Consider the following 19,970-nt stretch of genomic DNA (forward strand, 5'->3'; position numbering starts at 1 on the left):
ATGTGTGAAGAGTGCAAGGTGGCCATATGTCTTACTGAAGGTAGGAATTTGTTTGCTGCCTTTCATTGCGTTTGTGTGTGTATTTTTCTATTTTTACAATTATGAGTAAGTTTTATATTTTGTGTATTTTTTTTACTATGTTTGTATTATATATTTTATTTCTTATATTAATCAAAATGTAAGGCCATCTCCGTATTGCTCTTATACTTTGGGGAAAAAAAAGTGATTCATCAATAATAATCATATAATTTGTAGACGAATCAACAAAAGTATCAAATAGTAAATGTTTACTGTTATGGGCCAAAAGATCCCATATGGGGTGAGGAGCATGGTCTGCATAAACTCGCCCAAGGTACCCATATGGGATACTTTAACGCTTGAAATTATTTCGCTAATTAAAAAAAAAAATAAAACAAACACAGGAGTAAAAGGGTCTTGTATTTACCAATATAATAACATACAAAAAAGGATTTTTTAAAGTTCTCCATAAAACCTAGGGTGGACATTAAAGGGTTAAGAAATATATGATCACACCTGAACTTGAAAATGGTCAGCCGACGGAATATAAAGTATATGATTTTAAAAATAGTAATATATGCATATGTGTGTCACGCCAAAGCAAAACTTATGCTGACATATGATAATATGGCTTAATAGATTTTCTAACCGCTTTCGTTCAAGTTATATGCCTGTCTGAAAACACCATTTTATTCCTAATATCAAAGCTTGCTCTCTTTCAAGAGTTGTACCGAATATTACAAAACCAATATATACATACACGAGAGTTTTGGCAAATGCGTGTACTTTTTAATCAGTGAGTCGTCCTTTCAATTGTAGTTTTCACTTCAGGATAACTATATTTCATATAGCAAAAATGTTCTTTCCCCCTCCAACTTTAATCCGTCATCCTACCCCACTGCCATGAGTTTCCTTACACATCAAAATTGATTAATGCCTCTTAAGTAATCCGATGTACCTGTGTCACATTTCAGTCTTGCCCAGTGCAACACTCCAAATTCTTTTAGCCAAATGACGCCAAACAAATTTTGGAGAGAATGTTAGGAATGCTGATAGATGACTCCTTGAAAAGGACATGGGCATCCGCTTGAGGAGGATTGCCTTGTGATTACACTGTAGATTCATACTTGTGGTGAGAGATCAAGTTGTGCAAGGAGTATCTATTTTTTTAGGGGGTGAGGGTGGTACATGCTTGAATATTAGGTAATATAATAACTGAAAAATTAATTTCACAAAAGATACACATACAGTAAGAATTATCGTTTAAAAAAGAAAATGAAAGATACATGACTGATGACTGTTAGTCTATATTATTATTATTGTTATTATTATTATTATTATTATTATTATTATTATTATTATTATTATTATTATTATTATTATTATTATTATTATTATTATTATTATTATTATTATTATTAACTTTGGAGTCTAGCCAGCAAAACTGTTCCCATTATCAAATGCTGTAAATTACCGGTAGGATTTTATTTTGATAGTATAACAAGCCACTTTAAATATAAGATATTTGAAATTTACTAAACGAAGCGAGAAAAGGTCAATAGGGTAAGACACCTGCTTTGAGATGAATTTCAGAACTAATGACTTGTGCTCAAGGATCACTTTCTCGATCTCCAATCCCACTACGCTCTCTCTCTCTCTCTCTCTCTCTCTCTCTCTCTCTCTCTCTCTCTCTCTCTCTCTCTCTCTCTCTCTCTCTCTCTCTCTCTCTCTTCCAAGAAGTATATGTTGTAGATAAGTGCCAAACATTGGATATGGAGGGTGTCATATTTCCAATTTGGTGCAGGGTACATTGCCCACCTCGAGTGTGTGAATGCGTGCCGCAGAGTATGTCATGGAAACATATGTCATCTGATTGTGGGAGTGCTCTCATTAATACGACAAGCTTAAGAATGTGGGAAAGCTTTATACAGAAAATAGGTATTGGATTCTATCATATTGGTGGTGTGGAACAAACGTTATACTAATCTCAGATACAATCTCGGAAATACACATATTAGTAAAGAAACAACTAAAGATATATACAGAGGGTATGGAGGTGGACCAGGGTAGGGTAAAGAAGGTACTCTCCCCATATCATCCCCTTCTAATTGCTGACAGTTCTATCTTTGGATTTCAGCTTCTTTCTCTTTACTGCAAGGCTTTTGACACGGCCTTTTATCAATTGTAAGGTAAAATATTTATTGCGTTTGAGAGCCGTTTGCCTCACGAACTGTAATGTTTTCTTTTCTACTCACTGTTTCACCCCATTTTGTTAATATTTTACCCCTGAAGTCAGCATTGGTTAGCTATGCAGTTACCCTTTGTGCAAGAGAAGGATTGTTATTATATCTGATTAATACGTTATCTCACACATATGACATTGAATTCTAATCTCAGAAGCTTTTATGAAATGCTGACCCTTTCACTGTTAAAAATTTACTTATTTTTTTTTTTTTTTTTTTTTTATGGCTGGTATTTTATCAGGTGAAGAGGTGAGTGTCCGTTTCTAGAAAATAAATAATTGGCTTACAATTGCACGAGTAGGATATGAATTTTCAAAATTATATGTTTTAAGAAGTTTCTGCATAAATATAGCAAACATCGATGTGAAGTTATCTTTGCTAATATTTCGCAATATGAAGTTTTTTTTTTTTTTTTTTTTTTTTTTTTTTTTTTTTTTTTTTTTGGGGGGGGGGGGGAGTTGTGAGTCGTGATGCATATCATAAAAAATGTAGAAAATAGCACTGACGAAGAATTACGATATGAACACTGTAAAATAGTGTTAGAAAGGCTGCAGTGGAAAAAAAAGAAATATTTCGTTATAATGCATTTTTAAAGCCTGATATTTATGTGCATACTAACAACAATGAAACTATTCAAGTTATTGCTACCAGATGGCAAAATTTGAACAAACAAATAAAATAATATTTCTTCCCCTTCTATTTTCTATATAACTATACGAATAATAGGTATTGAGTAACTTGATAAAAATATCCAAGATTAAATTATGAGAAACCAACAAGAAAAACTAAAGTAAAAGACATCAGGTCTTGCGGAATCGGTCCGCAAAAAAGTAAAGCCTATTCTCACGCACCTGTATTGTGATTCCGGGAAGGATTTTAGAGATGAAAGTGCTGTTATTTGAAGCATTTTGACTATTGATTTTGAGATGTTTTCTCCAGATGTTAATTTGTTATTGCCATCCATTAACCGATCAGGGATTACATCCGTTCGCAGAAAGCCAATGACGATGTCTACCAAAAGACAGTTCTTGCTTACTTGTTTTTTTTTTAAAGTTCTTGTCTCATGATATCCCAATGCTGCTCATATACCGCTTTATTCTATCTTATTTGTTTTCTCCGATTCTTTTCATTATTCTCCTTATTCTTATTAGGGAAGTCGATCCACAGTAACATTCATTTAAAAACTCATTATAGAGAACGTTTGCAAACCTTATTGATTTTACTTTTACCTTATATATATATATATATATATATATATATATATATATATATATATATATATATATATATATATATATATATATATATTCTTCTTTTAACTTGTATAAATGTATATATATATATATATATATATATATATATATATATATATATATATATATATATATATATATATATATATATATATATATATATATATATATATATATATATATATATATATATATATATATATATATATATATATATATATATATATATATATATATATATATATATATATATATATATATATATATATATATATATTTCTTTATTTATATGTATGTATATATATATATATATATATATATATATATATATATATATATATATATATATATATATATATATATATATATGTGTGTGTGTGTGTGTGTTTGTGTGTGTGTGCGTATATAGATAGATAAATTGGTAGGTATATAGATGATATATAATAAATTATGACCGGAGGGAATATTTAGAAAGGAGAGCAGATGAGGCTGACAAAGCTATGAATTCAAGAAAGGGCTATGGTTTTTATAATTGTTCACTGAATTATTAATAAAGTGCCTACTGGGGCAAGGGAAAAAAAGCATATACCAATCAAAAAAATAGATGGATCCGTTATAACAACAGAAGATGAAGAATGGTAATGTTGGAGGTTATGAATAGGAGATATGAAGGAAATTGTTTGATTGATATGCCTGACACTAAGGAAGACCTTGATGTGGCCATGAATGAATGAAGTGTGTTTGAATTGTAATCCATAGTTAAGAAACTCAATAGATGGAAAGCCCCTGGTTACGATGGAATAACTGCTGTGATGATACTAGCCGAAAAACAAGTGACTCCCAGAATACTCAAATGAGTATTTTGTAGAAAGTGGCATGAAGAAGCCAAATTTGATGCATGGGAGCTAAGAGTTTTGGTGAAAATGGCAAAACAGAGATCTCACTGATTGCCATAATTACTGGGGTATCACACTTAGGTCAGTTGTACTGAAAATATATAGTATGCTCATTCTAAAGAGATTAGTAGGAACATTTGATGAAAAGCTGAGAGATTAACAAGGATTTAAAAAAGTTAGATATTGTATTGACCTAATTTTAATTTTAAGACATATGGTGCAGCAATATGTAGAATATAGAAATTAGCTTTTGATGGCATTTGCGAACTAAGAAAAAGCCTTTGATATTGTGCACCGGCCAAATTTTTGGAAAATTCTGCGTTAAGTGGAGTTCCTCTTGCATATATAAATTTTATAAAGTCAGTGCATAAACATAGCAAGTGCAAAGTTAATGTTAGTTGAGTTCTATCCAATGGATTTCCAGGGAACAGCGGAGTAGTCGGAGGGCATGCGTTGTCACCTATGTTGTTTAAAGTCCTCTTGGATTTTGTTATATACAGAACAGTTGGAGATGGTGGAGAAGGATGGCACTGGATTTGTAACAGGAAACAAGCTTACCTAGATTGTGCAGATGACGCTGTTATTATTAGCAAAACACCACAAGACTTACAAAACTTGCTTCTCTGAATGGATGAAATATCACATATGGTGGGGCTTCAGATAAACAGAAGTAAGACAGAGATGATGACATTGGAATATGCAATAGGAGATTAGGTATCATTGAACGGAGAAAGGATTAATGAGGTAGAATAATTTTAACAAATAGGAACTAGGATATACAGGGTCTATAGAGTTTGAGTTAAACAAAAGATTGAAAAAAGCAAATCAGACAAAGGCTATGTTAAGTAGAATTAGGAAGTGAGATCGGCTGAAATTACATATAAAAATTAGGCTATATAGCAGTTTAGTGAGATCGGTGTTACCCTATGGACATGAGTCGTGGTATGGCAATGAAACAATGTCTAACAGATTTTGTTGATTTGATAACAAAACCCTCAGAGGAATTTTGGGAGTTAAATGGCATGATAGGATTAGAAATGAAACTGTAAGAAAAATCTCGAATGCATATGTTGATGAACTCATAGTGAGTGGCGGATGGAGATTAATTGGGCATTCTCTCCACATTCCCCGAATGAGATTAGTTCACCAAACTTTCAACTGGTCTCTGCAAAGCACTAAAAGAGTTGGAAGACCCAGGAGCACATGCTTAATGATTACGAATCTTGAAGTAGGAGATGATAAATGGCGAATTATTAATTTAAAAGCTCAAGATAGAGACGACTGGTGAAATCTAACCGATACCCTTTGCGTCAATAGGCGTAGGAAGATATGAAAATGATGATTATATATATATATATATATATATATATATATATATATATATATATTATATATATATATATATATATATATATATATATATATATATATATATATATATATATATATATATATATATATATATATATATATATATATATATATATATATATATATATATATATATATATTCAAATAAGCCATATATATTTTTGATACATTAATGTCTGGATTCTCTTAACGACCTCGGGATCAGAGCCCCAGGCGAAATCACACAAAGACAAGAGCTTGGCTCCGGCCGGGAATCGAGCCCTGGTCGGCAAGCTTGTACAGACAGTGACTAACCCACTTGGCCACGAAGAAAGATAAAAGTCAATGACAATTCTTCTGTACTTATACCTGTCGAATTCAGGTATTTTGTACTTAGAATTGAAATCAACCCATCTTCACCATCGTAGCTAATTGGTAGTTTGTTACTTGGCATTCAATTAATGATAAATTTTGCACATTTTTACGTGTTTTTCATATTCTAAGTATAAAATTGTTGGCGGTGAACTCTGCTGTCCGTCACTTTCGCCATTTCTTAGAAGATACGCCCTTCGTCATTCGCACAGACCACATGCCTCTGGTGCACGCCTTCACTCGACAGTCTGACGCCTGGTCCGCCCGACAACGCCGACATCTCTCCGCCGTGGCTGAATACAATTGCACCCTCCAATACGTCCCTGGGAAAATGAATCCCGTTGCCGATGCCCTGTCAAGAAACACGTTGGCTGCCGTTCAACTGGGATTGGATTACAACACTCTGGCTGAAGACCAACGACAGGATCCAGAGTATCCAGCTTGTAGGACATCCTGCACGTCCCTCCGTTGGGAAGACTTTCCCCCCGAAGCCTCCAACATCACCCTCCTTTGTGAAGTCAGTACTGGTAGACCACGACCTTGGATTCCTGCTCCCATGCGCCGACAGGTGTTTGATTTCATTCACGGCCTTTCACATCCCTCGTGCCGTTCTACTGCACAGCTGCTGAAGGCAAAGTTCATTTGGCACGGCATTTCTAAGGATGCTAAGGATTGGATCCGTGCCTGTACTTCTTGCCAAACTTCCAAAGTATATCGACACACGGATTCAGGAGTAGGCACCTTTCCTCAACCTCAGCGTCGTTTCGCACACATTCACGTCGACGTTGTAGGCCCCTTACCCACATCATAAGGACATCGTTACCTGTTTACCGTCATCGACCGCTCCACTCGTTGGCCTGAAGCCATTCCCATGGAAACTGCAACGTCCGCCTCATGTACATCTGCTTTACTCTCTGGATGGATTTCAAGATTAGGTATCCTTGAGCATATTACTTCTGACAGGGGAACCACTTTCACCTCTCAATTGTGGACGTCATTAGCGAATCTCCTGGGCATCACCCTACATCAGACAACGGCCTACAACCCCGCTGCCAATGGAATGGTTGAACGTTTTCATCGCACCCTCAAAGCAGCTTTGATGTCCCGCTGCAAGGATTGCAACTGGTTTACTCAGCTTCCCTGGGTCCTTCTGGGACTAAGGACCACTCCTAAAGACGCCTTCGACGTCTCGGCAGCTCAAATGGTGTATAGCGACCCGTTGGTCATCCCTGCCGAATTTTTTCCTTCTACAACCTCCTCCAACGATCTCCAGCGCATACGTCACGTCGTGGGAAAATTTACTCCGTTCCGCCAGACTTACATGCCCCCAGCGAAGCATCACATACCAACGGACTTGCACTCTGCAACGCACGTCTTCCTGCGCAACGACACCAGCAAGCCACCACTAACGCCCCCTTACACAGGCCCTTTCCTTGTGATTCGACGCAGTCCGAAAGCATTCCTACTAAAAATTCGGGGCAAAGAAGACTAGGTCTCCATTAATCGTCTAAAACCTGCTTATCTTCTGCCAGATGACCCGCCTACAGTTCGCCTCTCTAGATCAGGGCACCCTATTTAACATGTACAGTATGTCATTTTTATAGGGGGGGGAGCCATGTACCAACCGTGTGTCACACAATTGTACATAATTATTTTGTATATATTATGCTTGTATCTGCGCTCTTCCCTCGCACTAAAATGAACCTGAATGATCATGGGTCTGGTTTTGCTCTGTAATATTGTCTGCCTCTCGAACAGGTTATGTCCTGTTGCCTTGAGGTTTTGTATATAAAGGAGAGTGTTCCTTAATAAACAACTCAGTTGATTGCATACTGCCTTTGAGTTCACAACCCTCTCTTGGCCCGTCACATCATAAAGGAATTTCCAGTTACTATACATTACCAACTGAAGAATTGTGTATTAAAAGACTTTTTGGTTGATATTTACACATATACACAAGAAGAAAAAAAATTGGATCGATGAGCTAAATAAAATATGGTAAAGACTAGCAAAGAAAGACAAAGAACAGATGCTAGTGGAATTATATGTCTAAGACCTTTGTCCTACGGCGGATTACTAGCGTATTATTATTATTGTTATTATTATTATTATTATTATTATTATTATTATTATTATTATTATTATTATTATATTATTATTTATATATATGTATATATATATATATATATATATATATATATATATATATATATATATATATATATATATATATATATATGTATGTGTGTATATATATACATATGCATGCATGTATATATATATATATATATATATATATATATATATATATATATATATATATATATATATATATATATATATATATATATATATATATATATATATATATATATATATATATATATATATATATATATATATATATATATATATATATATATATATATATATATATATATATATATATATATCTTGGTTTTCCAACTAGGGTTGTAGCTTGGATAGTAATAATAATAATAATAATATATATATATATATATATATATATATATATATATATATATATATATATATATATATATATATATATATATATATATATATATATATATATATATATATATATACACAAAAGAAAACAATGAAACACTCCACAACCTGCTCACTCTCGAACCAGATAACGTAAGATACCACCGAAAAGCCACACAAGTCTGGGAAAGATTCATAAACATTTACCCTAAATTCGCAACAACAATAGAGGAAATAACAGACACACAAAACGAGCATTCCTGATGGAAAAAGGATAGTTCTTTACATAGTTCAGTATGAACGAGATTCGGAGTTTTGAAATAAAGTAATAAAACAGAAGTATACAGTCATAGATAAATAAACACGCACCAGGAAAAGGAGTAAACATGAATACACAAGGCTGGCAAGAAAACTCACCTCCTGGAAGTCCACAAGGCATGATGTCAGAGCAAAAATCAAACAAAAAAGACATATAGGGTCTGCCGCAATCTTTTCACCTCCCACTCTACTTAACTTTAAAAATATTCCCTCCAATCCTTACAATCCTATCACCCCCCTCCTCAGCCTATCCTATCTCCTTATACTGCAGTAGTAGCTGCGTTACAGTTCACTCTTAATAATGAGCAGAAAGACCTTTTCCTTGCTCGAAACCGGTTGAGTCAAAGGATTTGTCTTAAATATATCTACGGATTTTTGTATTATTTTGTACATAAGTGGACATTACTGTGTGCACAATTACATTGGGATAGAGTTTCTCGGCAAAGACCTACTTTGTACTCTCTATCTCTACATTTGTAATATGTGGTGATATATTAAAGAAATATTGTGACTGATATGGTCTCCATCAACTTCTTTATGAAAATATGCCCCTTTCACGGTTATTGTTGAATTATAGCAATAAAGAAAAAGTTAATTACAAAATTAACTTCATTGAGACAGCAATTACTTTCAATAAAACCTGTTTAAAAGAGGGTGTATTCCCTAAATATTATTATTATTATTATTATTATTATTATTATTATTATTATTATTATTATTATTATTATTATTATTATTATTATTATTATTATTATTATAACTGACTGCGCTATAACACCAGTTGGAAAAGGAAAGGTTCTTCTAGAGAAAAATAGCCCTAAGAGGAAAGGAAACAAGAAAATAATATACAGAGAAGTAATAAAAAATCAAAATAAAATATTTCAAGAAAAGTAAAGACATTATATTAGACCTTTCGTATATAAACCATAAAACAACTTATAAAATCTAGAAAAATGTTCCCTCAATCAAGATAACTCCATTGAGGGAGAGATTATGGCACTACACAATACTTAAGAACAATTGTTTGATTCTGGAGTGTCCTTTTTTTCTAGAAGAGTTGCTTACCATGGCTGAGTCTCTTCTACCGTTACCAAGAGGAAAAAGCCACTAAAATAATTACGGTGCAGTAGTTAACCCCTTGAGCGAAGACAAATATATATATATATATATATATATATATATATATATATATATATATATATATATATATATATATATATATATATATATATATATATATATATATATATATATACATGAGTATAATTTCGTAATAAGTCCTATGGAATCGAACTTTTTAAGCCAAATGTATTCCTACACGAATAGAAGAAAATATTTCATATCGATAAAATTCCGAGACGGGTATAAAAAAAATATTCAGATGCCGATCTTATTTCTTATTTCAGAGATAAAGGGTTTTGCATTTCATATATTTCATGGATGTGAAAAGAAGTCCTCTTTGAAACAAAGGAGCGGATTACGGATAAATGGGAACAATCTCTTGAAATGCAAGTATGTTTGAAAGAGAGAGAGAGAGAGAGAGAGAGAGAGAGAGAGAGAGAGAGAGAGAGAGAGAGAGAGAGAGAGAGAGAGAGAGAGAGAGAGGGGGGGGTTTCTACATTTTTGGGTGTATACTTTTATAATGTCATTATGGTACATGCATTTTAGGAGCAGCAATGGATGGTGAGATTGTTTAATATGTGTTTTATGTTGTCAATGGTACCAGTAGATAGGATTTGTGCACGTATTGTACCACTACATAAGGGTAAGGGAGATGCGCATGACTGTTGTAATTCAAGTGGTATTAGTTTCTTGAGTATGGTTGGAAAAACGTATGGTAGAGTACTGATTAATAAAATTATGGATAAAACAGAGAATGCTATCTTAGCAGTACAGGGTAGTTTAAGAAGAGGTACTGGATGTATAAATCAAATTTTTACAGTTAGGGAGATATGCGAAAAATATTTAGCAAAAGGTAAGGAGGTGTATGTTGCGTTTATGGATCTGGAGAAAGCATATGATAGAGTTGATAGGGAAGCGATGTGGAATATGATGAGGTTATATAGAATTAGTGAAAAGTTGTGGCAAGCAACGAAAAGGTTCTACAAAGGTAGTAAAGCGTATGCTAGGATTGGAAATGAAGTGAGCTATTGGTTTTCAGTGATAGTGGGGCTGAGACAGGGATGTGTGATGTCGCCATGGTTGTTTAACTTGTATGTTGATGGAGTGATGTGAGAGGTGAATGCTCGAGTACTTGGACAAGGAATGAAACTGATAGACGAGAATAATCATAAATGGGAGGTAAATCTGTTGTTGTTTGCAGATAATACTGTACTGGTTGTAGACTCGGAAAAGAACCTTGGCAGAAAGGTGACAGAATTTGGAAGGGTATGAGAAGGAAGGAAGTTGAGAGTTAATGTGGGTAAGAGTAAGGTTGTGAGATGTACGAGAAGGGAAGGTGATGCGAAATTGAATACCCTGTTGAATGGAGAGTTACTAAAGGAAGTAGATCAGTTGAGATACTACCACTAGAGAGTTATTGGATCCTTTAACTGGCCAGACAATGATGCATTGGATCCCTCTCTCTCGTTAGAGCTAATTTTTTTCTTCGCCTACACATACACAGAATAGTCTGATCTATTCTTTACAGATTCTCGTGTTTCCTCATAAGATTACTAAACACTTCTTCACCTAAAGGGTTAATTACTGTATTTCAATTGTTCAGTGTACTTTCCTCTTGGTAAGGGTAGAAAAGACTCTTTAGCTATGGTAAGCAGCTCTTCTAGGAGAAGAGCACTCCAAAATTAAACCATTGTTCTCTAGTCTTGGGTAGTGCCATAGCCTCTGTACCTCTTAAAGGTACACTCCTCTACGCTTCGCATCAGCCAATCGCAAGCCGCCTGCTCCTCTCATCAAGAATGTAGGGCCGTGCGTTCGAAAGACACCTCACTAGTTTGAAAAGGATAAGACTTGTTGCAGCTACCTTCACGTATTCCCCCAATCCCAAACCTTCGTAATCTTGGCAAGTACACAGTGACTGTGAGATAGTGAAGCCTAGTAACATGCTTACCTTTTGGTGTAGATTTGAAGTGCTTTAGTGTTACTGAAGTGACGTAGTGACTGATGAGAAAGTATAGATCCCATGTGGGATCCTTAGGTCAAGTTTAGATGGACCACCCTCATTCCACGTCAGATCTTTTGGACCATAACGGTTAAACCAGCCAATAAAATTTTTTTAGTGCTAGCTTAAGACATTGTGAATGTTTTTAACCTCATTTCCAAAAACAATAATGAAGATTTGGAGAATTTAGGATCATATGCATATAAATTAATACCTTACAAAGGATTGAATGATAGGTTTTTGTTAGGAAATGTTACATTTTTTTCATTACTTAATTTTATTTATTTATTCCTTTTTTTTTGTATTTCACAGCCGTATGTTTAAAGGGCATCACAATGCTGCATTGGAGACTCAGCATCGTACACCATAGGTAGCCCCTGACGATTCTGAAGGAAGTGAGCCCTTTCGACGTTGACAGTGATGACGACGGCCTTACTCAGGAAAATGCCTCTGACCGTCTGACCTCTATAGGTTTGTATGAGACATCTTTGGGGACAGAGAGAGAGAGAGAGAGAGAGAGAGAGAGAGAGAGAGAGAGAGAGAGAGAGAGAGAGAGAGAGAAATGTTTAAAAAACTTTTTTTAAAAGTCTTGTTGTTATAAAGGTTCTTTATGGTTTTTTGCTCTCTATATGGTTTTCAAACAATAGATATTTTTAAAACTTATTTGTTTACTTGCATAATCACTGACATGCACACACGCAAGCACATATACATGCCCACGCAAGCACACATGCATGCACACACACATGCAGACCCACATGCACACACTCCTGCACAAGCACGTGCATGCACACACAACACACATGCATGCACACACACTAGCACACATGATTCATTTACTGTTTCACTAATGTTACTTTATTCTTGTTTCAGTTGCAAGGTCAATGTTTTTGTCACTAAGGAGATGCCTGTGGAAGAGGAAGCTGAGGTTGAGCCTAAGAGGCCTCGTGCTGATGAATGGAAAAACGATGACATTGATATCCAGGCCCTACTCAACTTCATTCATCCTCAGCTAGACTTTTTGAGGATACCTTATCAATAATTCACCCAGTTCTTCACAGCGGAATTGAAGGAACACATTGTGTTCCAATCCAACCTGTATTCAAGACAAAAGGATGTAGGCAGCGGCTTCCACATGTCAAAAGAGGATCTCATGGTTTTTCTTGGCCTTATCGTGTACAGGGGCCTGGTTCCTCTTCCTAGCATAATCAACTCCTTAGCCGTGAAGACCAGGATCCCTCAAGTTGCAGACTAAATGTCCAAGAACCGCTTTAAGTCAATTTGATCTTCCCTTCACTGTAACGACAATGACCAGGCAGAAGCCTCCAAGATTGGTTCTTCAAGGGGAGAATCCCCTTCACCAAGGTCACCAGAAAGTTCCTGAAAGTTCCGGAGACTCCTATCCACTCCATTGTAGAAGTGATGGTCGCCCCTCACCACTATGTAGCCAAAAAGCCTGACAAGTGGGGCTACAAGTTGTTCTGCCGCTCCAGCGTGGAGGGATTTGTGCACAATATTCTTAAGTACCAAGGGGACACAACCTTTGAGAGCCACCATACTCAGCTATCTGAAAAGCAGAAAGCCATGTCTGTGACTTCAAAGTTTGTTGTTGCCTTAGTTAAGATCATCAAGCACCCCAGTCACTCAGCAGGGTATGCAGACAACTACTTTACCAGTATAGGGTTGGCCAAGTACCTGAGATCATAGTATGGATGCTGGTATGTGGGCACTGCCGGGGAAAACACAGTTGGTCATCCTATCTTGCAGTCTGTGAAGGAGATGAACAAGAAATCGAAACAAAGCGGCACATTGGACTACTACTCTTCTGATGGCATCCTTGTTGCAAGATGGAACGACAACAGCTTTGTGACAATCTTGTCCACTGATGTTGTTGTCGAGCCCATGGGTACAGTGGAGTGGTACAACAGGGCCCTAAAGAAGGTTCCTATTCTTTGCCCATCTGTCATCCAGATGTACAACAACCGCATGGGTGGCATTGACAAAAGAGACTCGTTGACACACCTCTACAAGAATCTTCTCAAAGCAAAGAGGTACTATATGAGGCTCTTTGCTTCCCCCCTTGATTTTATCATCTGCAACGTTTGGATTTTGTATAAGAGGGATTTTTTGACTTTGCATGCTAACCCAAAGCCCCTCAAAGACGCCTGTGTGGATATCTCCAATTGGTTCAGAAGCTTCAAGAAATCAACATTCAAAATCACCAGAAATTTTCTAGGCATCAGAGATTTCTCTCCACCAAAAAGGGGCCAACGGTCAGTTTTGCCAAATGTAGAGAATGCCACTACCCTACACATGCCAAAACATGTCATTATGAGGCAGACCTGCAAGTACTGTTCTGTTGCAGGGCACATCCACAGATCCCGCTGAATGTGTGAAGAGTGCAAGGTGGCCATATGTCTTACTGAAGGTAGGAATTTGTTTGCTGCCTTTCATTGCGTTTGTGTGTGTATTTTTCTATTTTTACAATTATGAGTAAGTTTTATATTTTGTGTATTTTTTTTACTATGTTTGTATTATATATTTTATTTCTTATATTAATCAAAATGTAAGGCCATCTCCGTATTGCTCTTATACTTTGGGGAAAAAAAAGTGATTCATCAATAATAATCATATAATTTGTAGACGAATCAACAAAAGTATCAAATAGTAAATGTTTACTGTTATGGGCCAAAAGATCCCATATGGGGTGAGGAGCATGGTCTGCATAAACTCGCCCAAGGTACCCATATGGGATACTTTAACGCTTGAAATTATTTCGCTAATTAAAAAAAAAAATAAAACATACACAGGAGTAAAAGGGTCTTGTATTTACCAATATAATAACATACAAAAAAGGATTTTTTAAAGTTCTCCATAAAACCTAGGGTGGACATTAAAGGGTTAAGAAATATATGATCACACCTGAACTTGAAAATGGTCAGCCGACGGAATATAAAGTATATGATTTTAAAAATAGTAATATATGCATATGTGTGTCACGCCAAAGCAAAACTTATGCTGACATATGATAATATGGCTTAATAGATTTTCTAACCGCTTTCGTTCAAGTTATATGCCTGTCTGAAAACACCATTTTATTCCTAATATCAAAGCTTGCTCTCTTTCAAGAGTTGTACCGAATATTACAAAACCAATATATACATACACGAGAGTTTTGGCAAATGCGTGTACTTTTTAATCAGTGAGTCGTCCTTTCAATTGTAGTTTTCACTTCAGGATAACTATATTTCATATAGCAAAAATGTTCTTTCCCCCTCCAACTTTAATCCGTCATCCTACCCCACTGCCATGAGTTTCCTTACACATCAAAATTGATTAATGCCTCTTAAGTAATCCGATGTACCTGTGTCACATTTCAGTCTTGCCCAGTGCAACACTCCAAATTCTTTTAGCCAAATGACGCCAAACAAATTTTGGAGAGAATGTTAGGAATGCTGATAGATGACTCCTTGAAAAGGACATGGGCATCCGCTTGAGGAGGATTGCCTTGTGATTACACTGTAGATTCATACTTGTGGTGAGAGATCAAGTTGTGCAAGGAGTATCTATTTTTTTAGGGGGTGAGGGTGGTACATGCTTGAATATTAGGTAATATAATAACTGAAAAATTAATTTCACAAAAGATACACATACAGTAAGAATTATCGTTTAAAAAAGAAAATGAAAGATACATGACTGATGACTGTTAGTCTATATTATTATTATTGTTATTATTATTATTATTATTATTATTATTATTATTATTATTATTATTATTATTATTATTATTATTATTATTGTTATTATTATTATTATTATTATTATTATTATTATTATTATTATTATTATTAAACTTTGGAGTCTAGCCAGCAAAACTGTTCCCATTATCAAATGCTGTAAATTACCGGTAGGATTTTATTTTGATAGTATAACAAGCCACTTTAAATATAAGATATTTGAAATTTACTAAACGAAGCGAGAAAAGGTCAATAGGGTAAGACACCTGCTTTGAGATGAATTTCAGAACTAATGACTTGTGCTCAAGGATCACTTTCTCGATCTCCAATCCCACTACGCTCTCTCTCTCTCTCTCTCTCTCTCTCTCTCTCTCTCTCTCTCTCTCTCTCTCTCTCTCTCTCTAAGAAGTATATGTTGTAGATAAGTGCCAAACATTGGATATGGAGGGTGTCATATTTCCAATTTGGTGCAGGGTACATTGCCCACCTCGAGTGTGTGAATGCGTGCCGCAGAGTATGTCATGGAAACATATGTCATCTGATTGTGGGAGTGCTCTCATTAATACGACAAGCTTAAGAATGTGGGAAAGCTTTATACAGAAAATAGGTATTGGATTCTATCATATTGGTGGTGTGGAACAAACGTTATACTAATCTCAGATACAATCTCGGAAATACACATATTAGTAAAGAAACAACTAAAGATATATACAGAGGGTATGGAGGTGGACCAGGGTAGGGTAAAGAAGGTACTCTCCCCATATCATCCCCTTCTAATTGCTGACAGTTCTATCTTTGGATTTCAGCTTCTTTCTCTTTACTGCAAGGCTTTTGACACGGCCTTTTATCAATTGTAAGGTAAAATATTTATTGCGTTTGAGAGCCGTTTGCCTCACGAACTGTAATGTTTTCTTTTCTACTCACTGTTTCACCCCATTTTGTTAATATTTTACCCCTGAAGTCAGCATTGGTTAGCTATGCAGTTACCCTTTGTGCAAGAGAAGGATTGTTATTATATCTGATTAATACGTTATCTCACACATATGACATTGAATTCTAATCTCAGAAGCTTTTATGAAATGCTGACCCTTTCACTGTTAAAAATTTACTTATTTTTTTTTTTTTTTTTTTTTTATGGCTGGTATTTTATCAGGTGAAGAGGTGAGTGTCCGTTTCTAGAAAATAAATAATTGGCTTACAATTGCACGAGTAGGATATGAATTTTCAAAATTATATGTTTTAAGAAGTTTCTGCATAAATATAGCAAACATCGATGTGAAGTTATCTTTGCTAATATTTCGCAATATGAAGTTTTTTTTTTTTTTTTTTTTTTTTTTTTTTTTGGGGGGGGGGGGAGTTGTGAGTCGTGATGCATATCATAAAAAATGTAGAAAATAGCACTGACGAAGAATTACGATATGAACACTGTAAAATAGTGTTAGAAAGGCTGCAGTGGAAAAAAAAGAAATATTTCGTTATAATGCATTTTTAAAGCCTGATATTTATGTGCATACTAACAACAATGAAACTATTCAAGTTATTGCTACCAGATGGCAAAATTTGAACAAACAAATAAAATAATATTTCTTCCCCTTCTATTTTCTATATAACTATACGAATAATAGGTATTGAGTAACTTGATAAAAATATCCAAGATTAAATTATGAGAAACCAACAAGAAAAACTAAAGTAAAAGACATCAGGTCTTGCGGAATCGGTCCGCAAAAAAGTAAAGCCTATTCTCACGCACCTGTATTGTGATTCCGGGAAGGATTTTAGAGATGAAAGTGCTGTTATTTGAAGCATTTTGACTATTGATTTTGAGATGTTTTCTCCAGATGTTAATTTGTTATTGCCATCCATTAACCGATCAGGGATTACATCCGTTCGCAGAAAGCCAATGACGATGTCTACCAAAAGACAGTTCTTGCTTACTTGTTTTTTTTTTTAAAGTTCTTGTCTCATGATATCCCAATGCTGCTCATATACCGCTTTATTCTATCTTATTTGTTTTCTCCGATTCTTTTCATTATTCTCCTTATTCTTATTAGGGAAGTCGATCCACAGTAACATTCATTTAAAAACTCATTATAGAGAACGTTTGCAAACCTTATTGATTTTACTTTTACCTTATATATATATATATATATATATCTTCTTTTAACTTGTATAAATGTATATATATATATATATATATAGATATATATATATATATATATATACATATTTATATATATATATATATATATATATATTTCTTTATTTATATGTATGTATATATATATATATATATGTGTGTGTGTGTGTGTGTGTTTGTGTGTGTGTGCGTATATAGATAGATAAATTGGTAGGTATATAGATGATATATAATAAATTATGACCGGAGGGAATATTTAGAAAGGAGAGCAGATGAGGCTGACAAAGCTATGAATTCAAGAAAGGGCTATGGTTTTTATAATTGTTCACTGAATTATTAATAAAGTGCCTACTGGGGCAAGGGAAAAAAAGCATATACCAATCAAAAAAATAGATGGATCCGTTATAACAACAGAAGATGAAGAATGGTAATGTTGGAGGTTATGAATAGGAGATATGAAGGAAATTGTTTGATTGATATGCCTGACACTAAGGAAGACCTTGATGTGGCCATGAATGAATGAAGTGTGTTTGAATTGTAATCCATAGTTAAGAAACTCAATAGATGGAAAGCCCCTGGTTACGATGGAATAACTGCTGTGATGATACTAGCCGAAAAACAAGTGACTCCCAGAATACTCAAATGAGTATTTTGTAGAAAGTGGCATGAAGAAGCCAAATTTGATGCATGGGAGCTAAGAGTTTTGGTGAAAATGGCAAAACAGAGATCTCACTGATTGCCATAATTACTGGGGTATCACACTTAGGTCAGTTGTACTGAAAATATATAGTATGCTCATTCTAAAGAGATTAGTAGGAACATTTGATGAAAAGCTGAGAGATTAACAAGGATTTAAAAAAGTTAGATATTGTATTGACCTAATTTTAATTTTAAGACATATGGTGCAGCAATATGTAGAATATAGAAATTAGCTTTTGATGGCATTTGCGAACTAAGAAAAAGCCTTTGATATTGTGCACCGGCCAAATTTTTGGAAAATTCTGCGTTAAGTGGAGTTCCTCTTGCATATATAAATTTTATAAAGTCAGTGCATAAACATAGCAAGTGCAAAGTTAATGTTAGTTGAGTTCTATCCAATGGATTTCCAGGGAACAGCGGAGTAGTCGGAGGGCATGCGTTGTCACCTATGTTGTTTAAAGTCCTCTTGGATTTTGTTATATACAGAACAGTTGAGATGGTGGAGAAGGATGGCACTGGATTTGTAACAGGAAACAAGCTTACCTAGATTGTGCAGATGACGCTGTTATTATTAGCAAAACACCACAAGACTTACAAAACTTGCTTCTCTGAATGGATGAAATATCACATATGGTGGGGCTTCAGATAAACAGAAGTAAGACAGAGATGATGACATTGGAATATGCAATAGGAGATTAGGTATCATTGAACGGAGAAAGGATTAATGAGGTAGAATAATTTTAACAAATAGGAACTAGGATATACAGGGTCTATAGAGTTTGAGTTAAACAAAAGATTGAAAAAAGCAAATCAGACAAAGGCTATGTTAAGTAGAATTAGGAAGTGAGATCGGCTGAAATTACATATAAAAATTAGGCTATATAGCAGTTTAGTGAGATCGGTGTTACCCTATGGACATGAGTCGTGGTATGGCAATGAAACAATGTCTAACAGATTTTGTTGATTTGATAACAAAACCCTCAGAGGAATTTTGGGAGTTAAATGGCATGATAGGATTAGAAATGAAACTGTAAGAAAAATCTCGAATGCATATGTTGATGAACTCATAGTGAGTGGCGGATGGAGATTAATTGGGCATTCTCTCCACATTCCCCGAATGAGATTAGTTCACCAAACTTTCAACTGGTCTCTGCAAAGCACTAAAAGAGTTGGAAGACCCAGGAGCACATGCTTAATGATTACGAATCTTGAAGTAGGAGATGATAAATGGCGAATTATTAATTTAAAAGCTCAAGATAGAGACGACTGGTGAAATCTAACCGATACCCTTTGCGTCAATAGGCGTAGGAAGATA

At 34.9% G+C, this 19,970-nt stretch overlaps 1 protein-coding gene across 1 annotated transcript; it reads left to right on the forward strand.

Annotated features, from left to right (window-relative positions):
• The first annotated feature begins 13,861 nt into the window (after window positions 1–13,861).
• On the forward strand, window positions 13,862–14,470 carry LOC137650993 (piggyBac transposable element-derived protein 3-like). Its single transcript, XM_068384132.1, has one exon. The coding sequence runs from the start codon at window positions 13,862–13,864 to the stop codon at window positions 14,468–14,470; it is 609 nt and encodes a 202-aa protein (XP_068240233.1).
• Window positions 14,471–19,970: the final 5,500 nt, after the last annotated feature.

Source organism: Palaemon carinicauda, chromosome 12 (genome assembly GCF_036898095.1).
Source record: "Palaemon carinicauda isolate YSFRI2023 chromosome 12, ASM3689809v2, whole genome shotgun sequence".
Classification (NCBI taxonomy): Eukaryota; Metazoa; Arthropoda; class Malacostraca; order Decapoda; family Palaemonidae; genus Palaemon; species Palaemon carinicauda.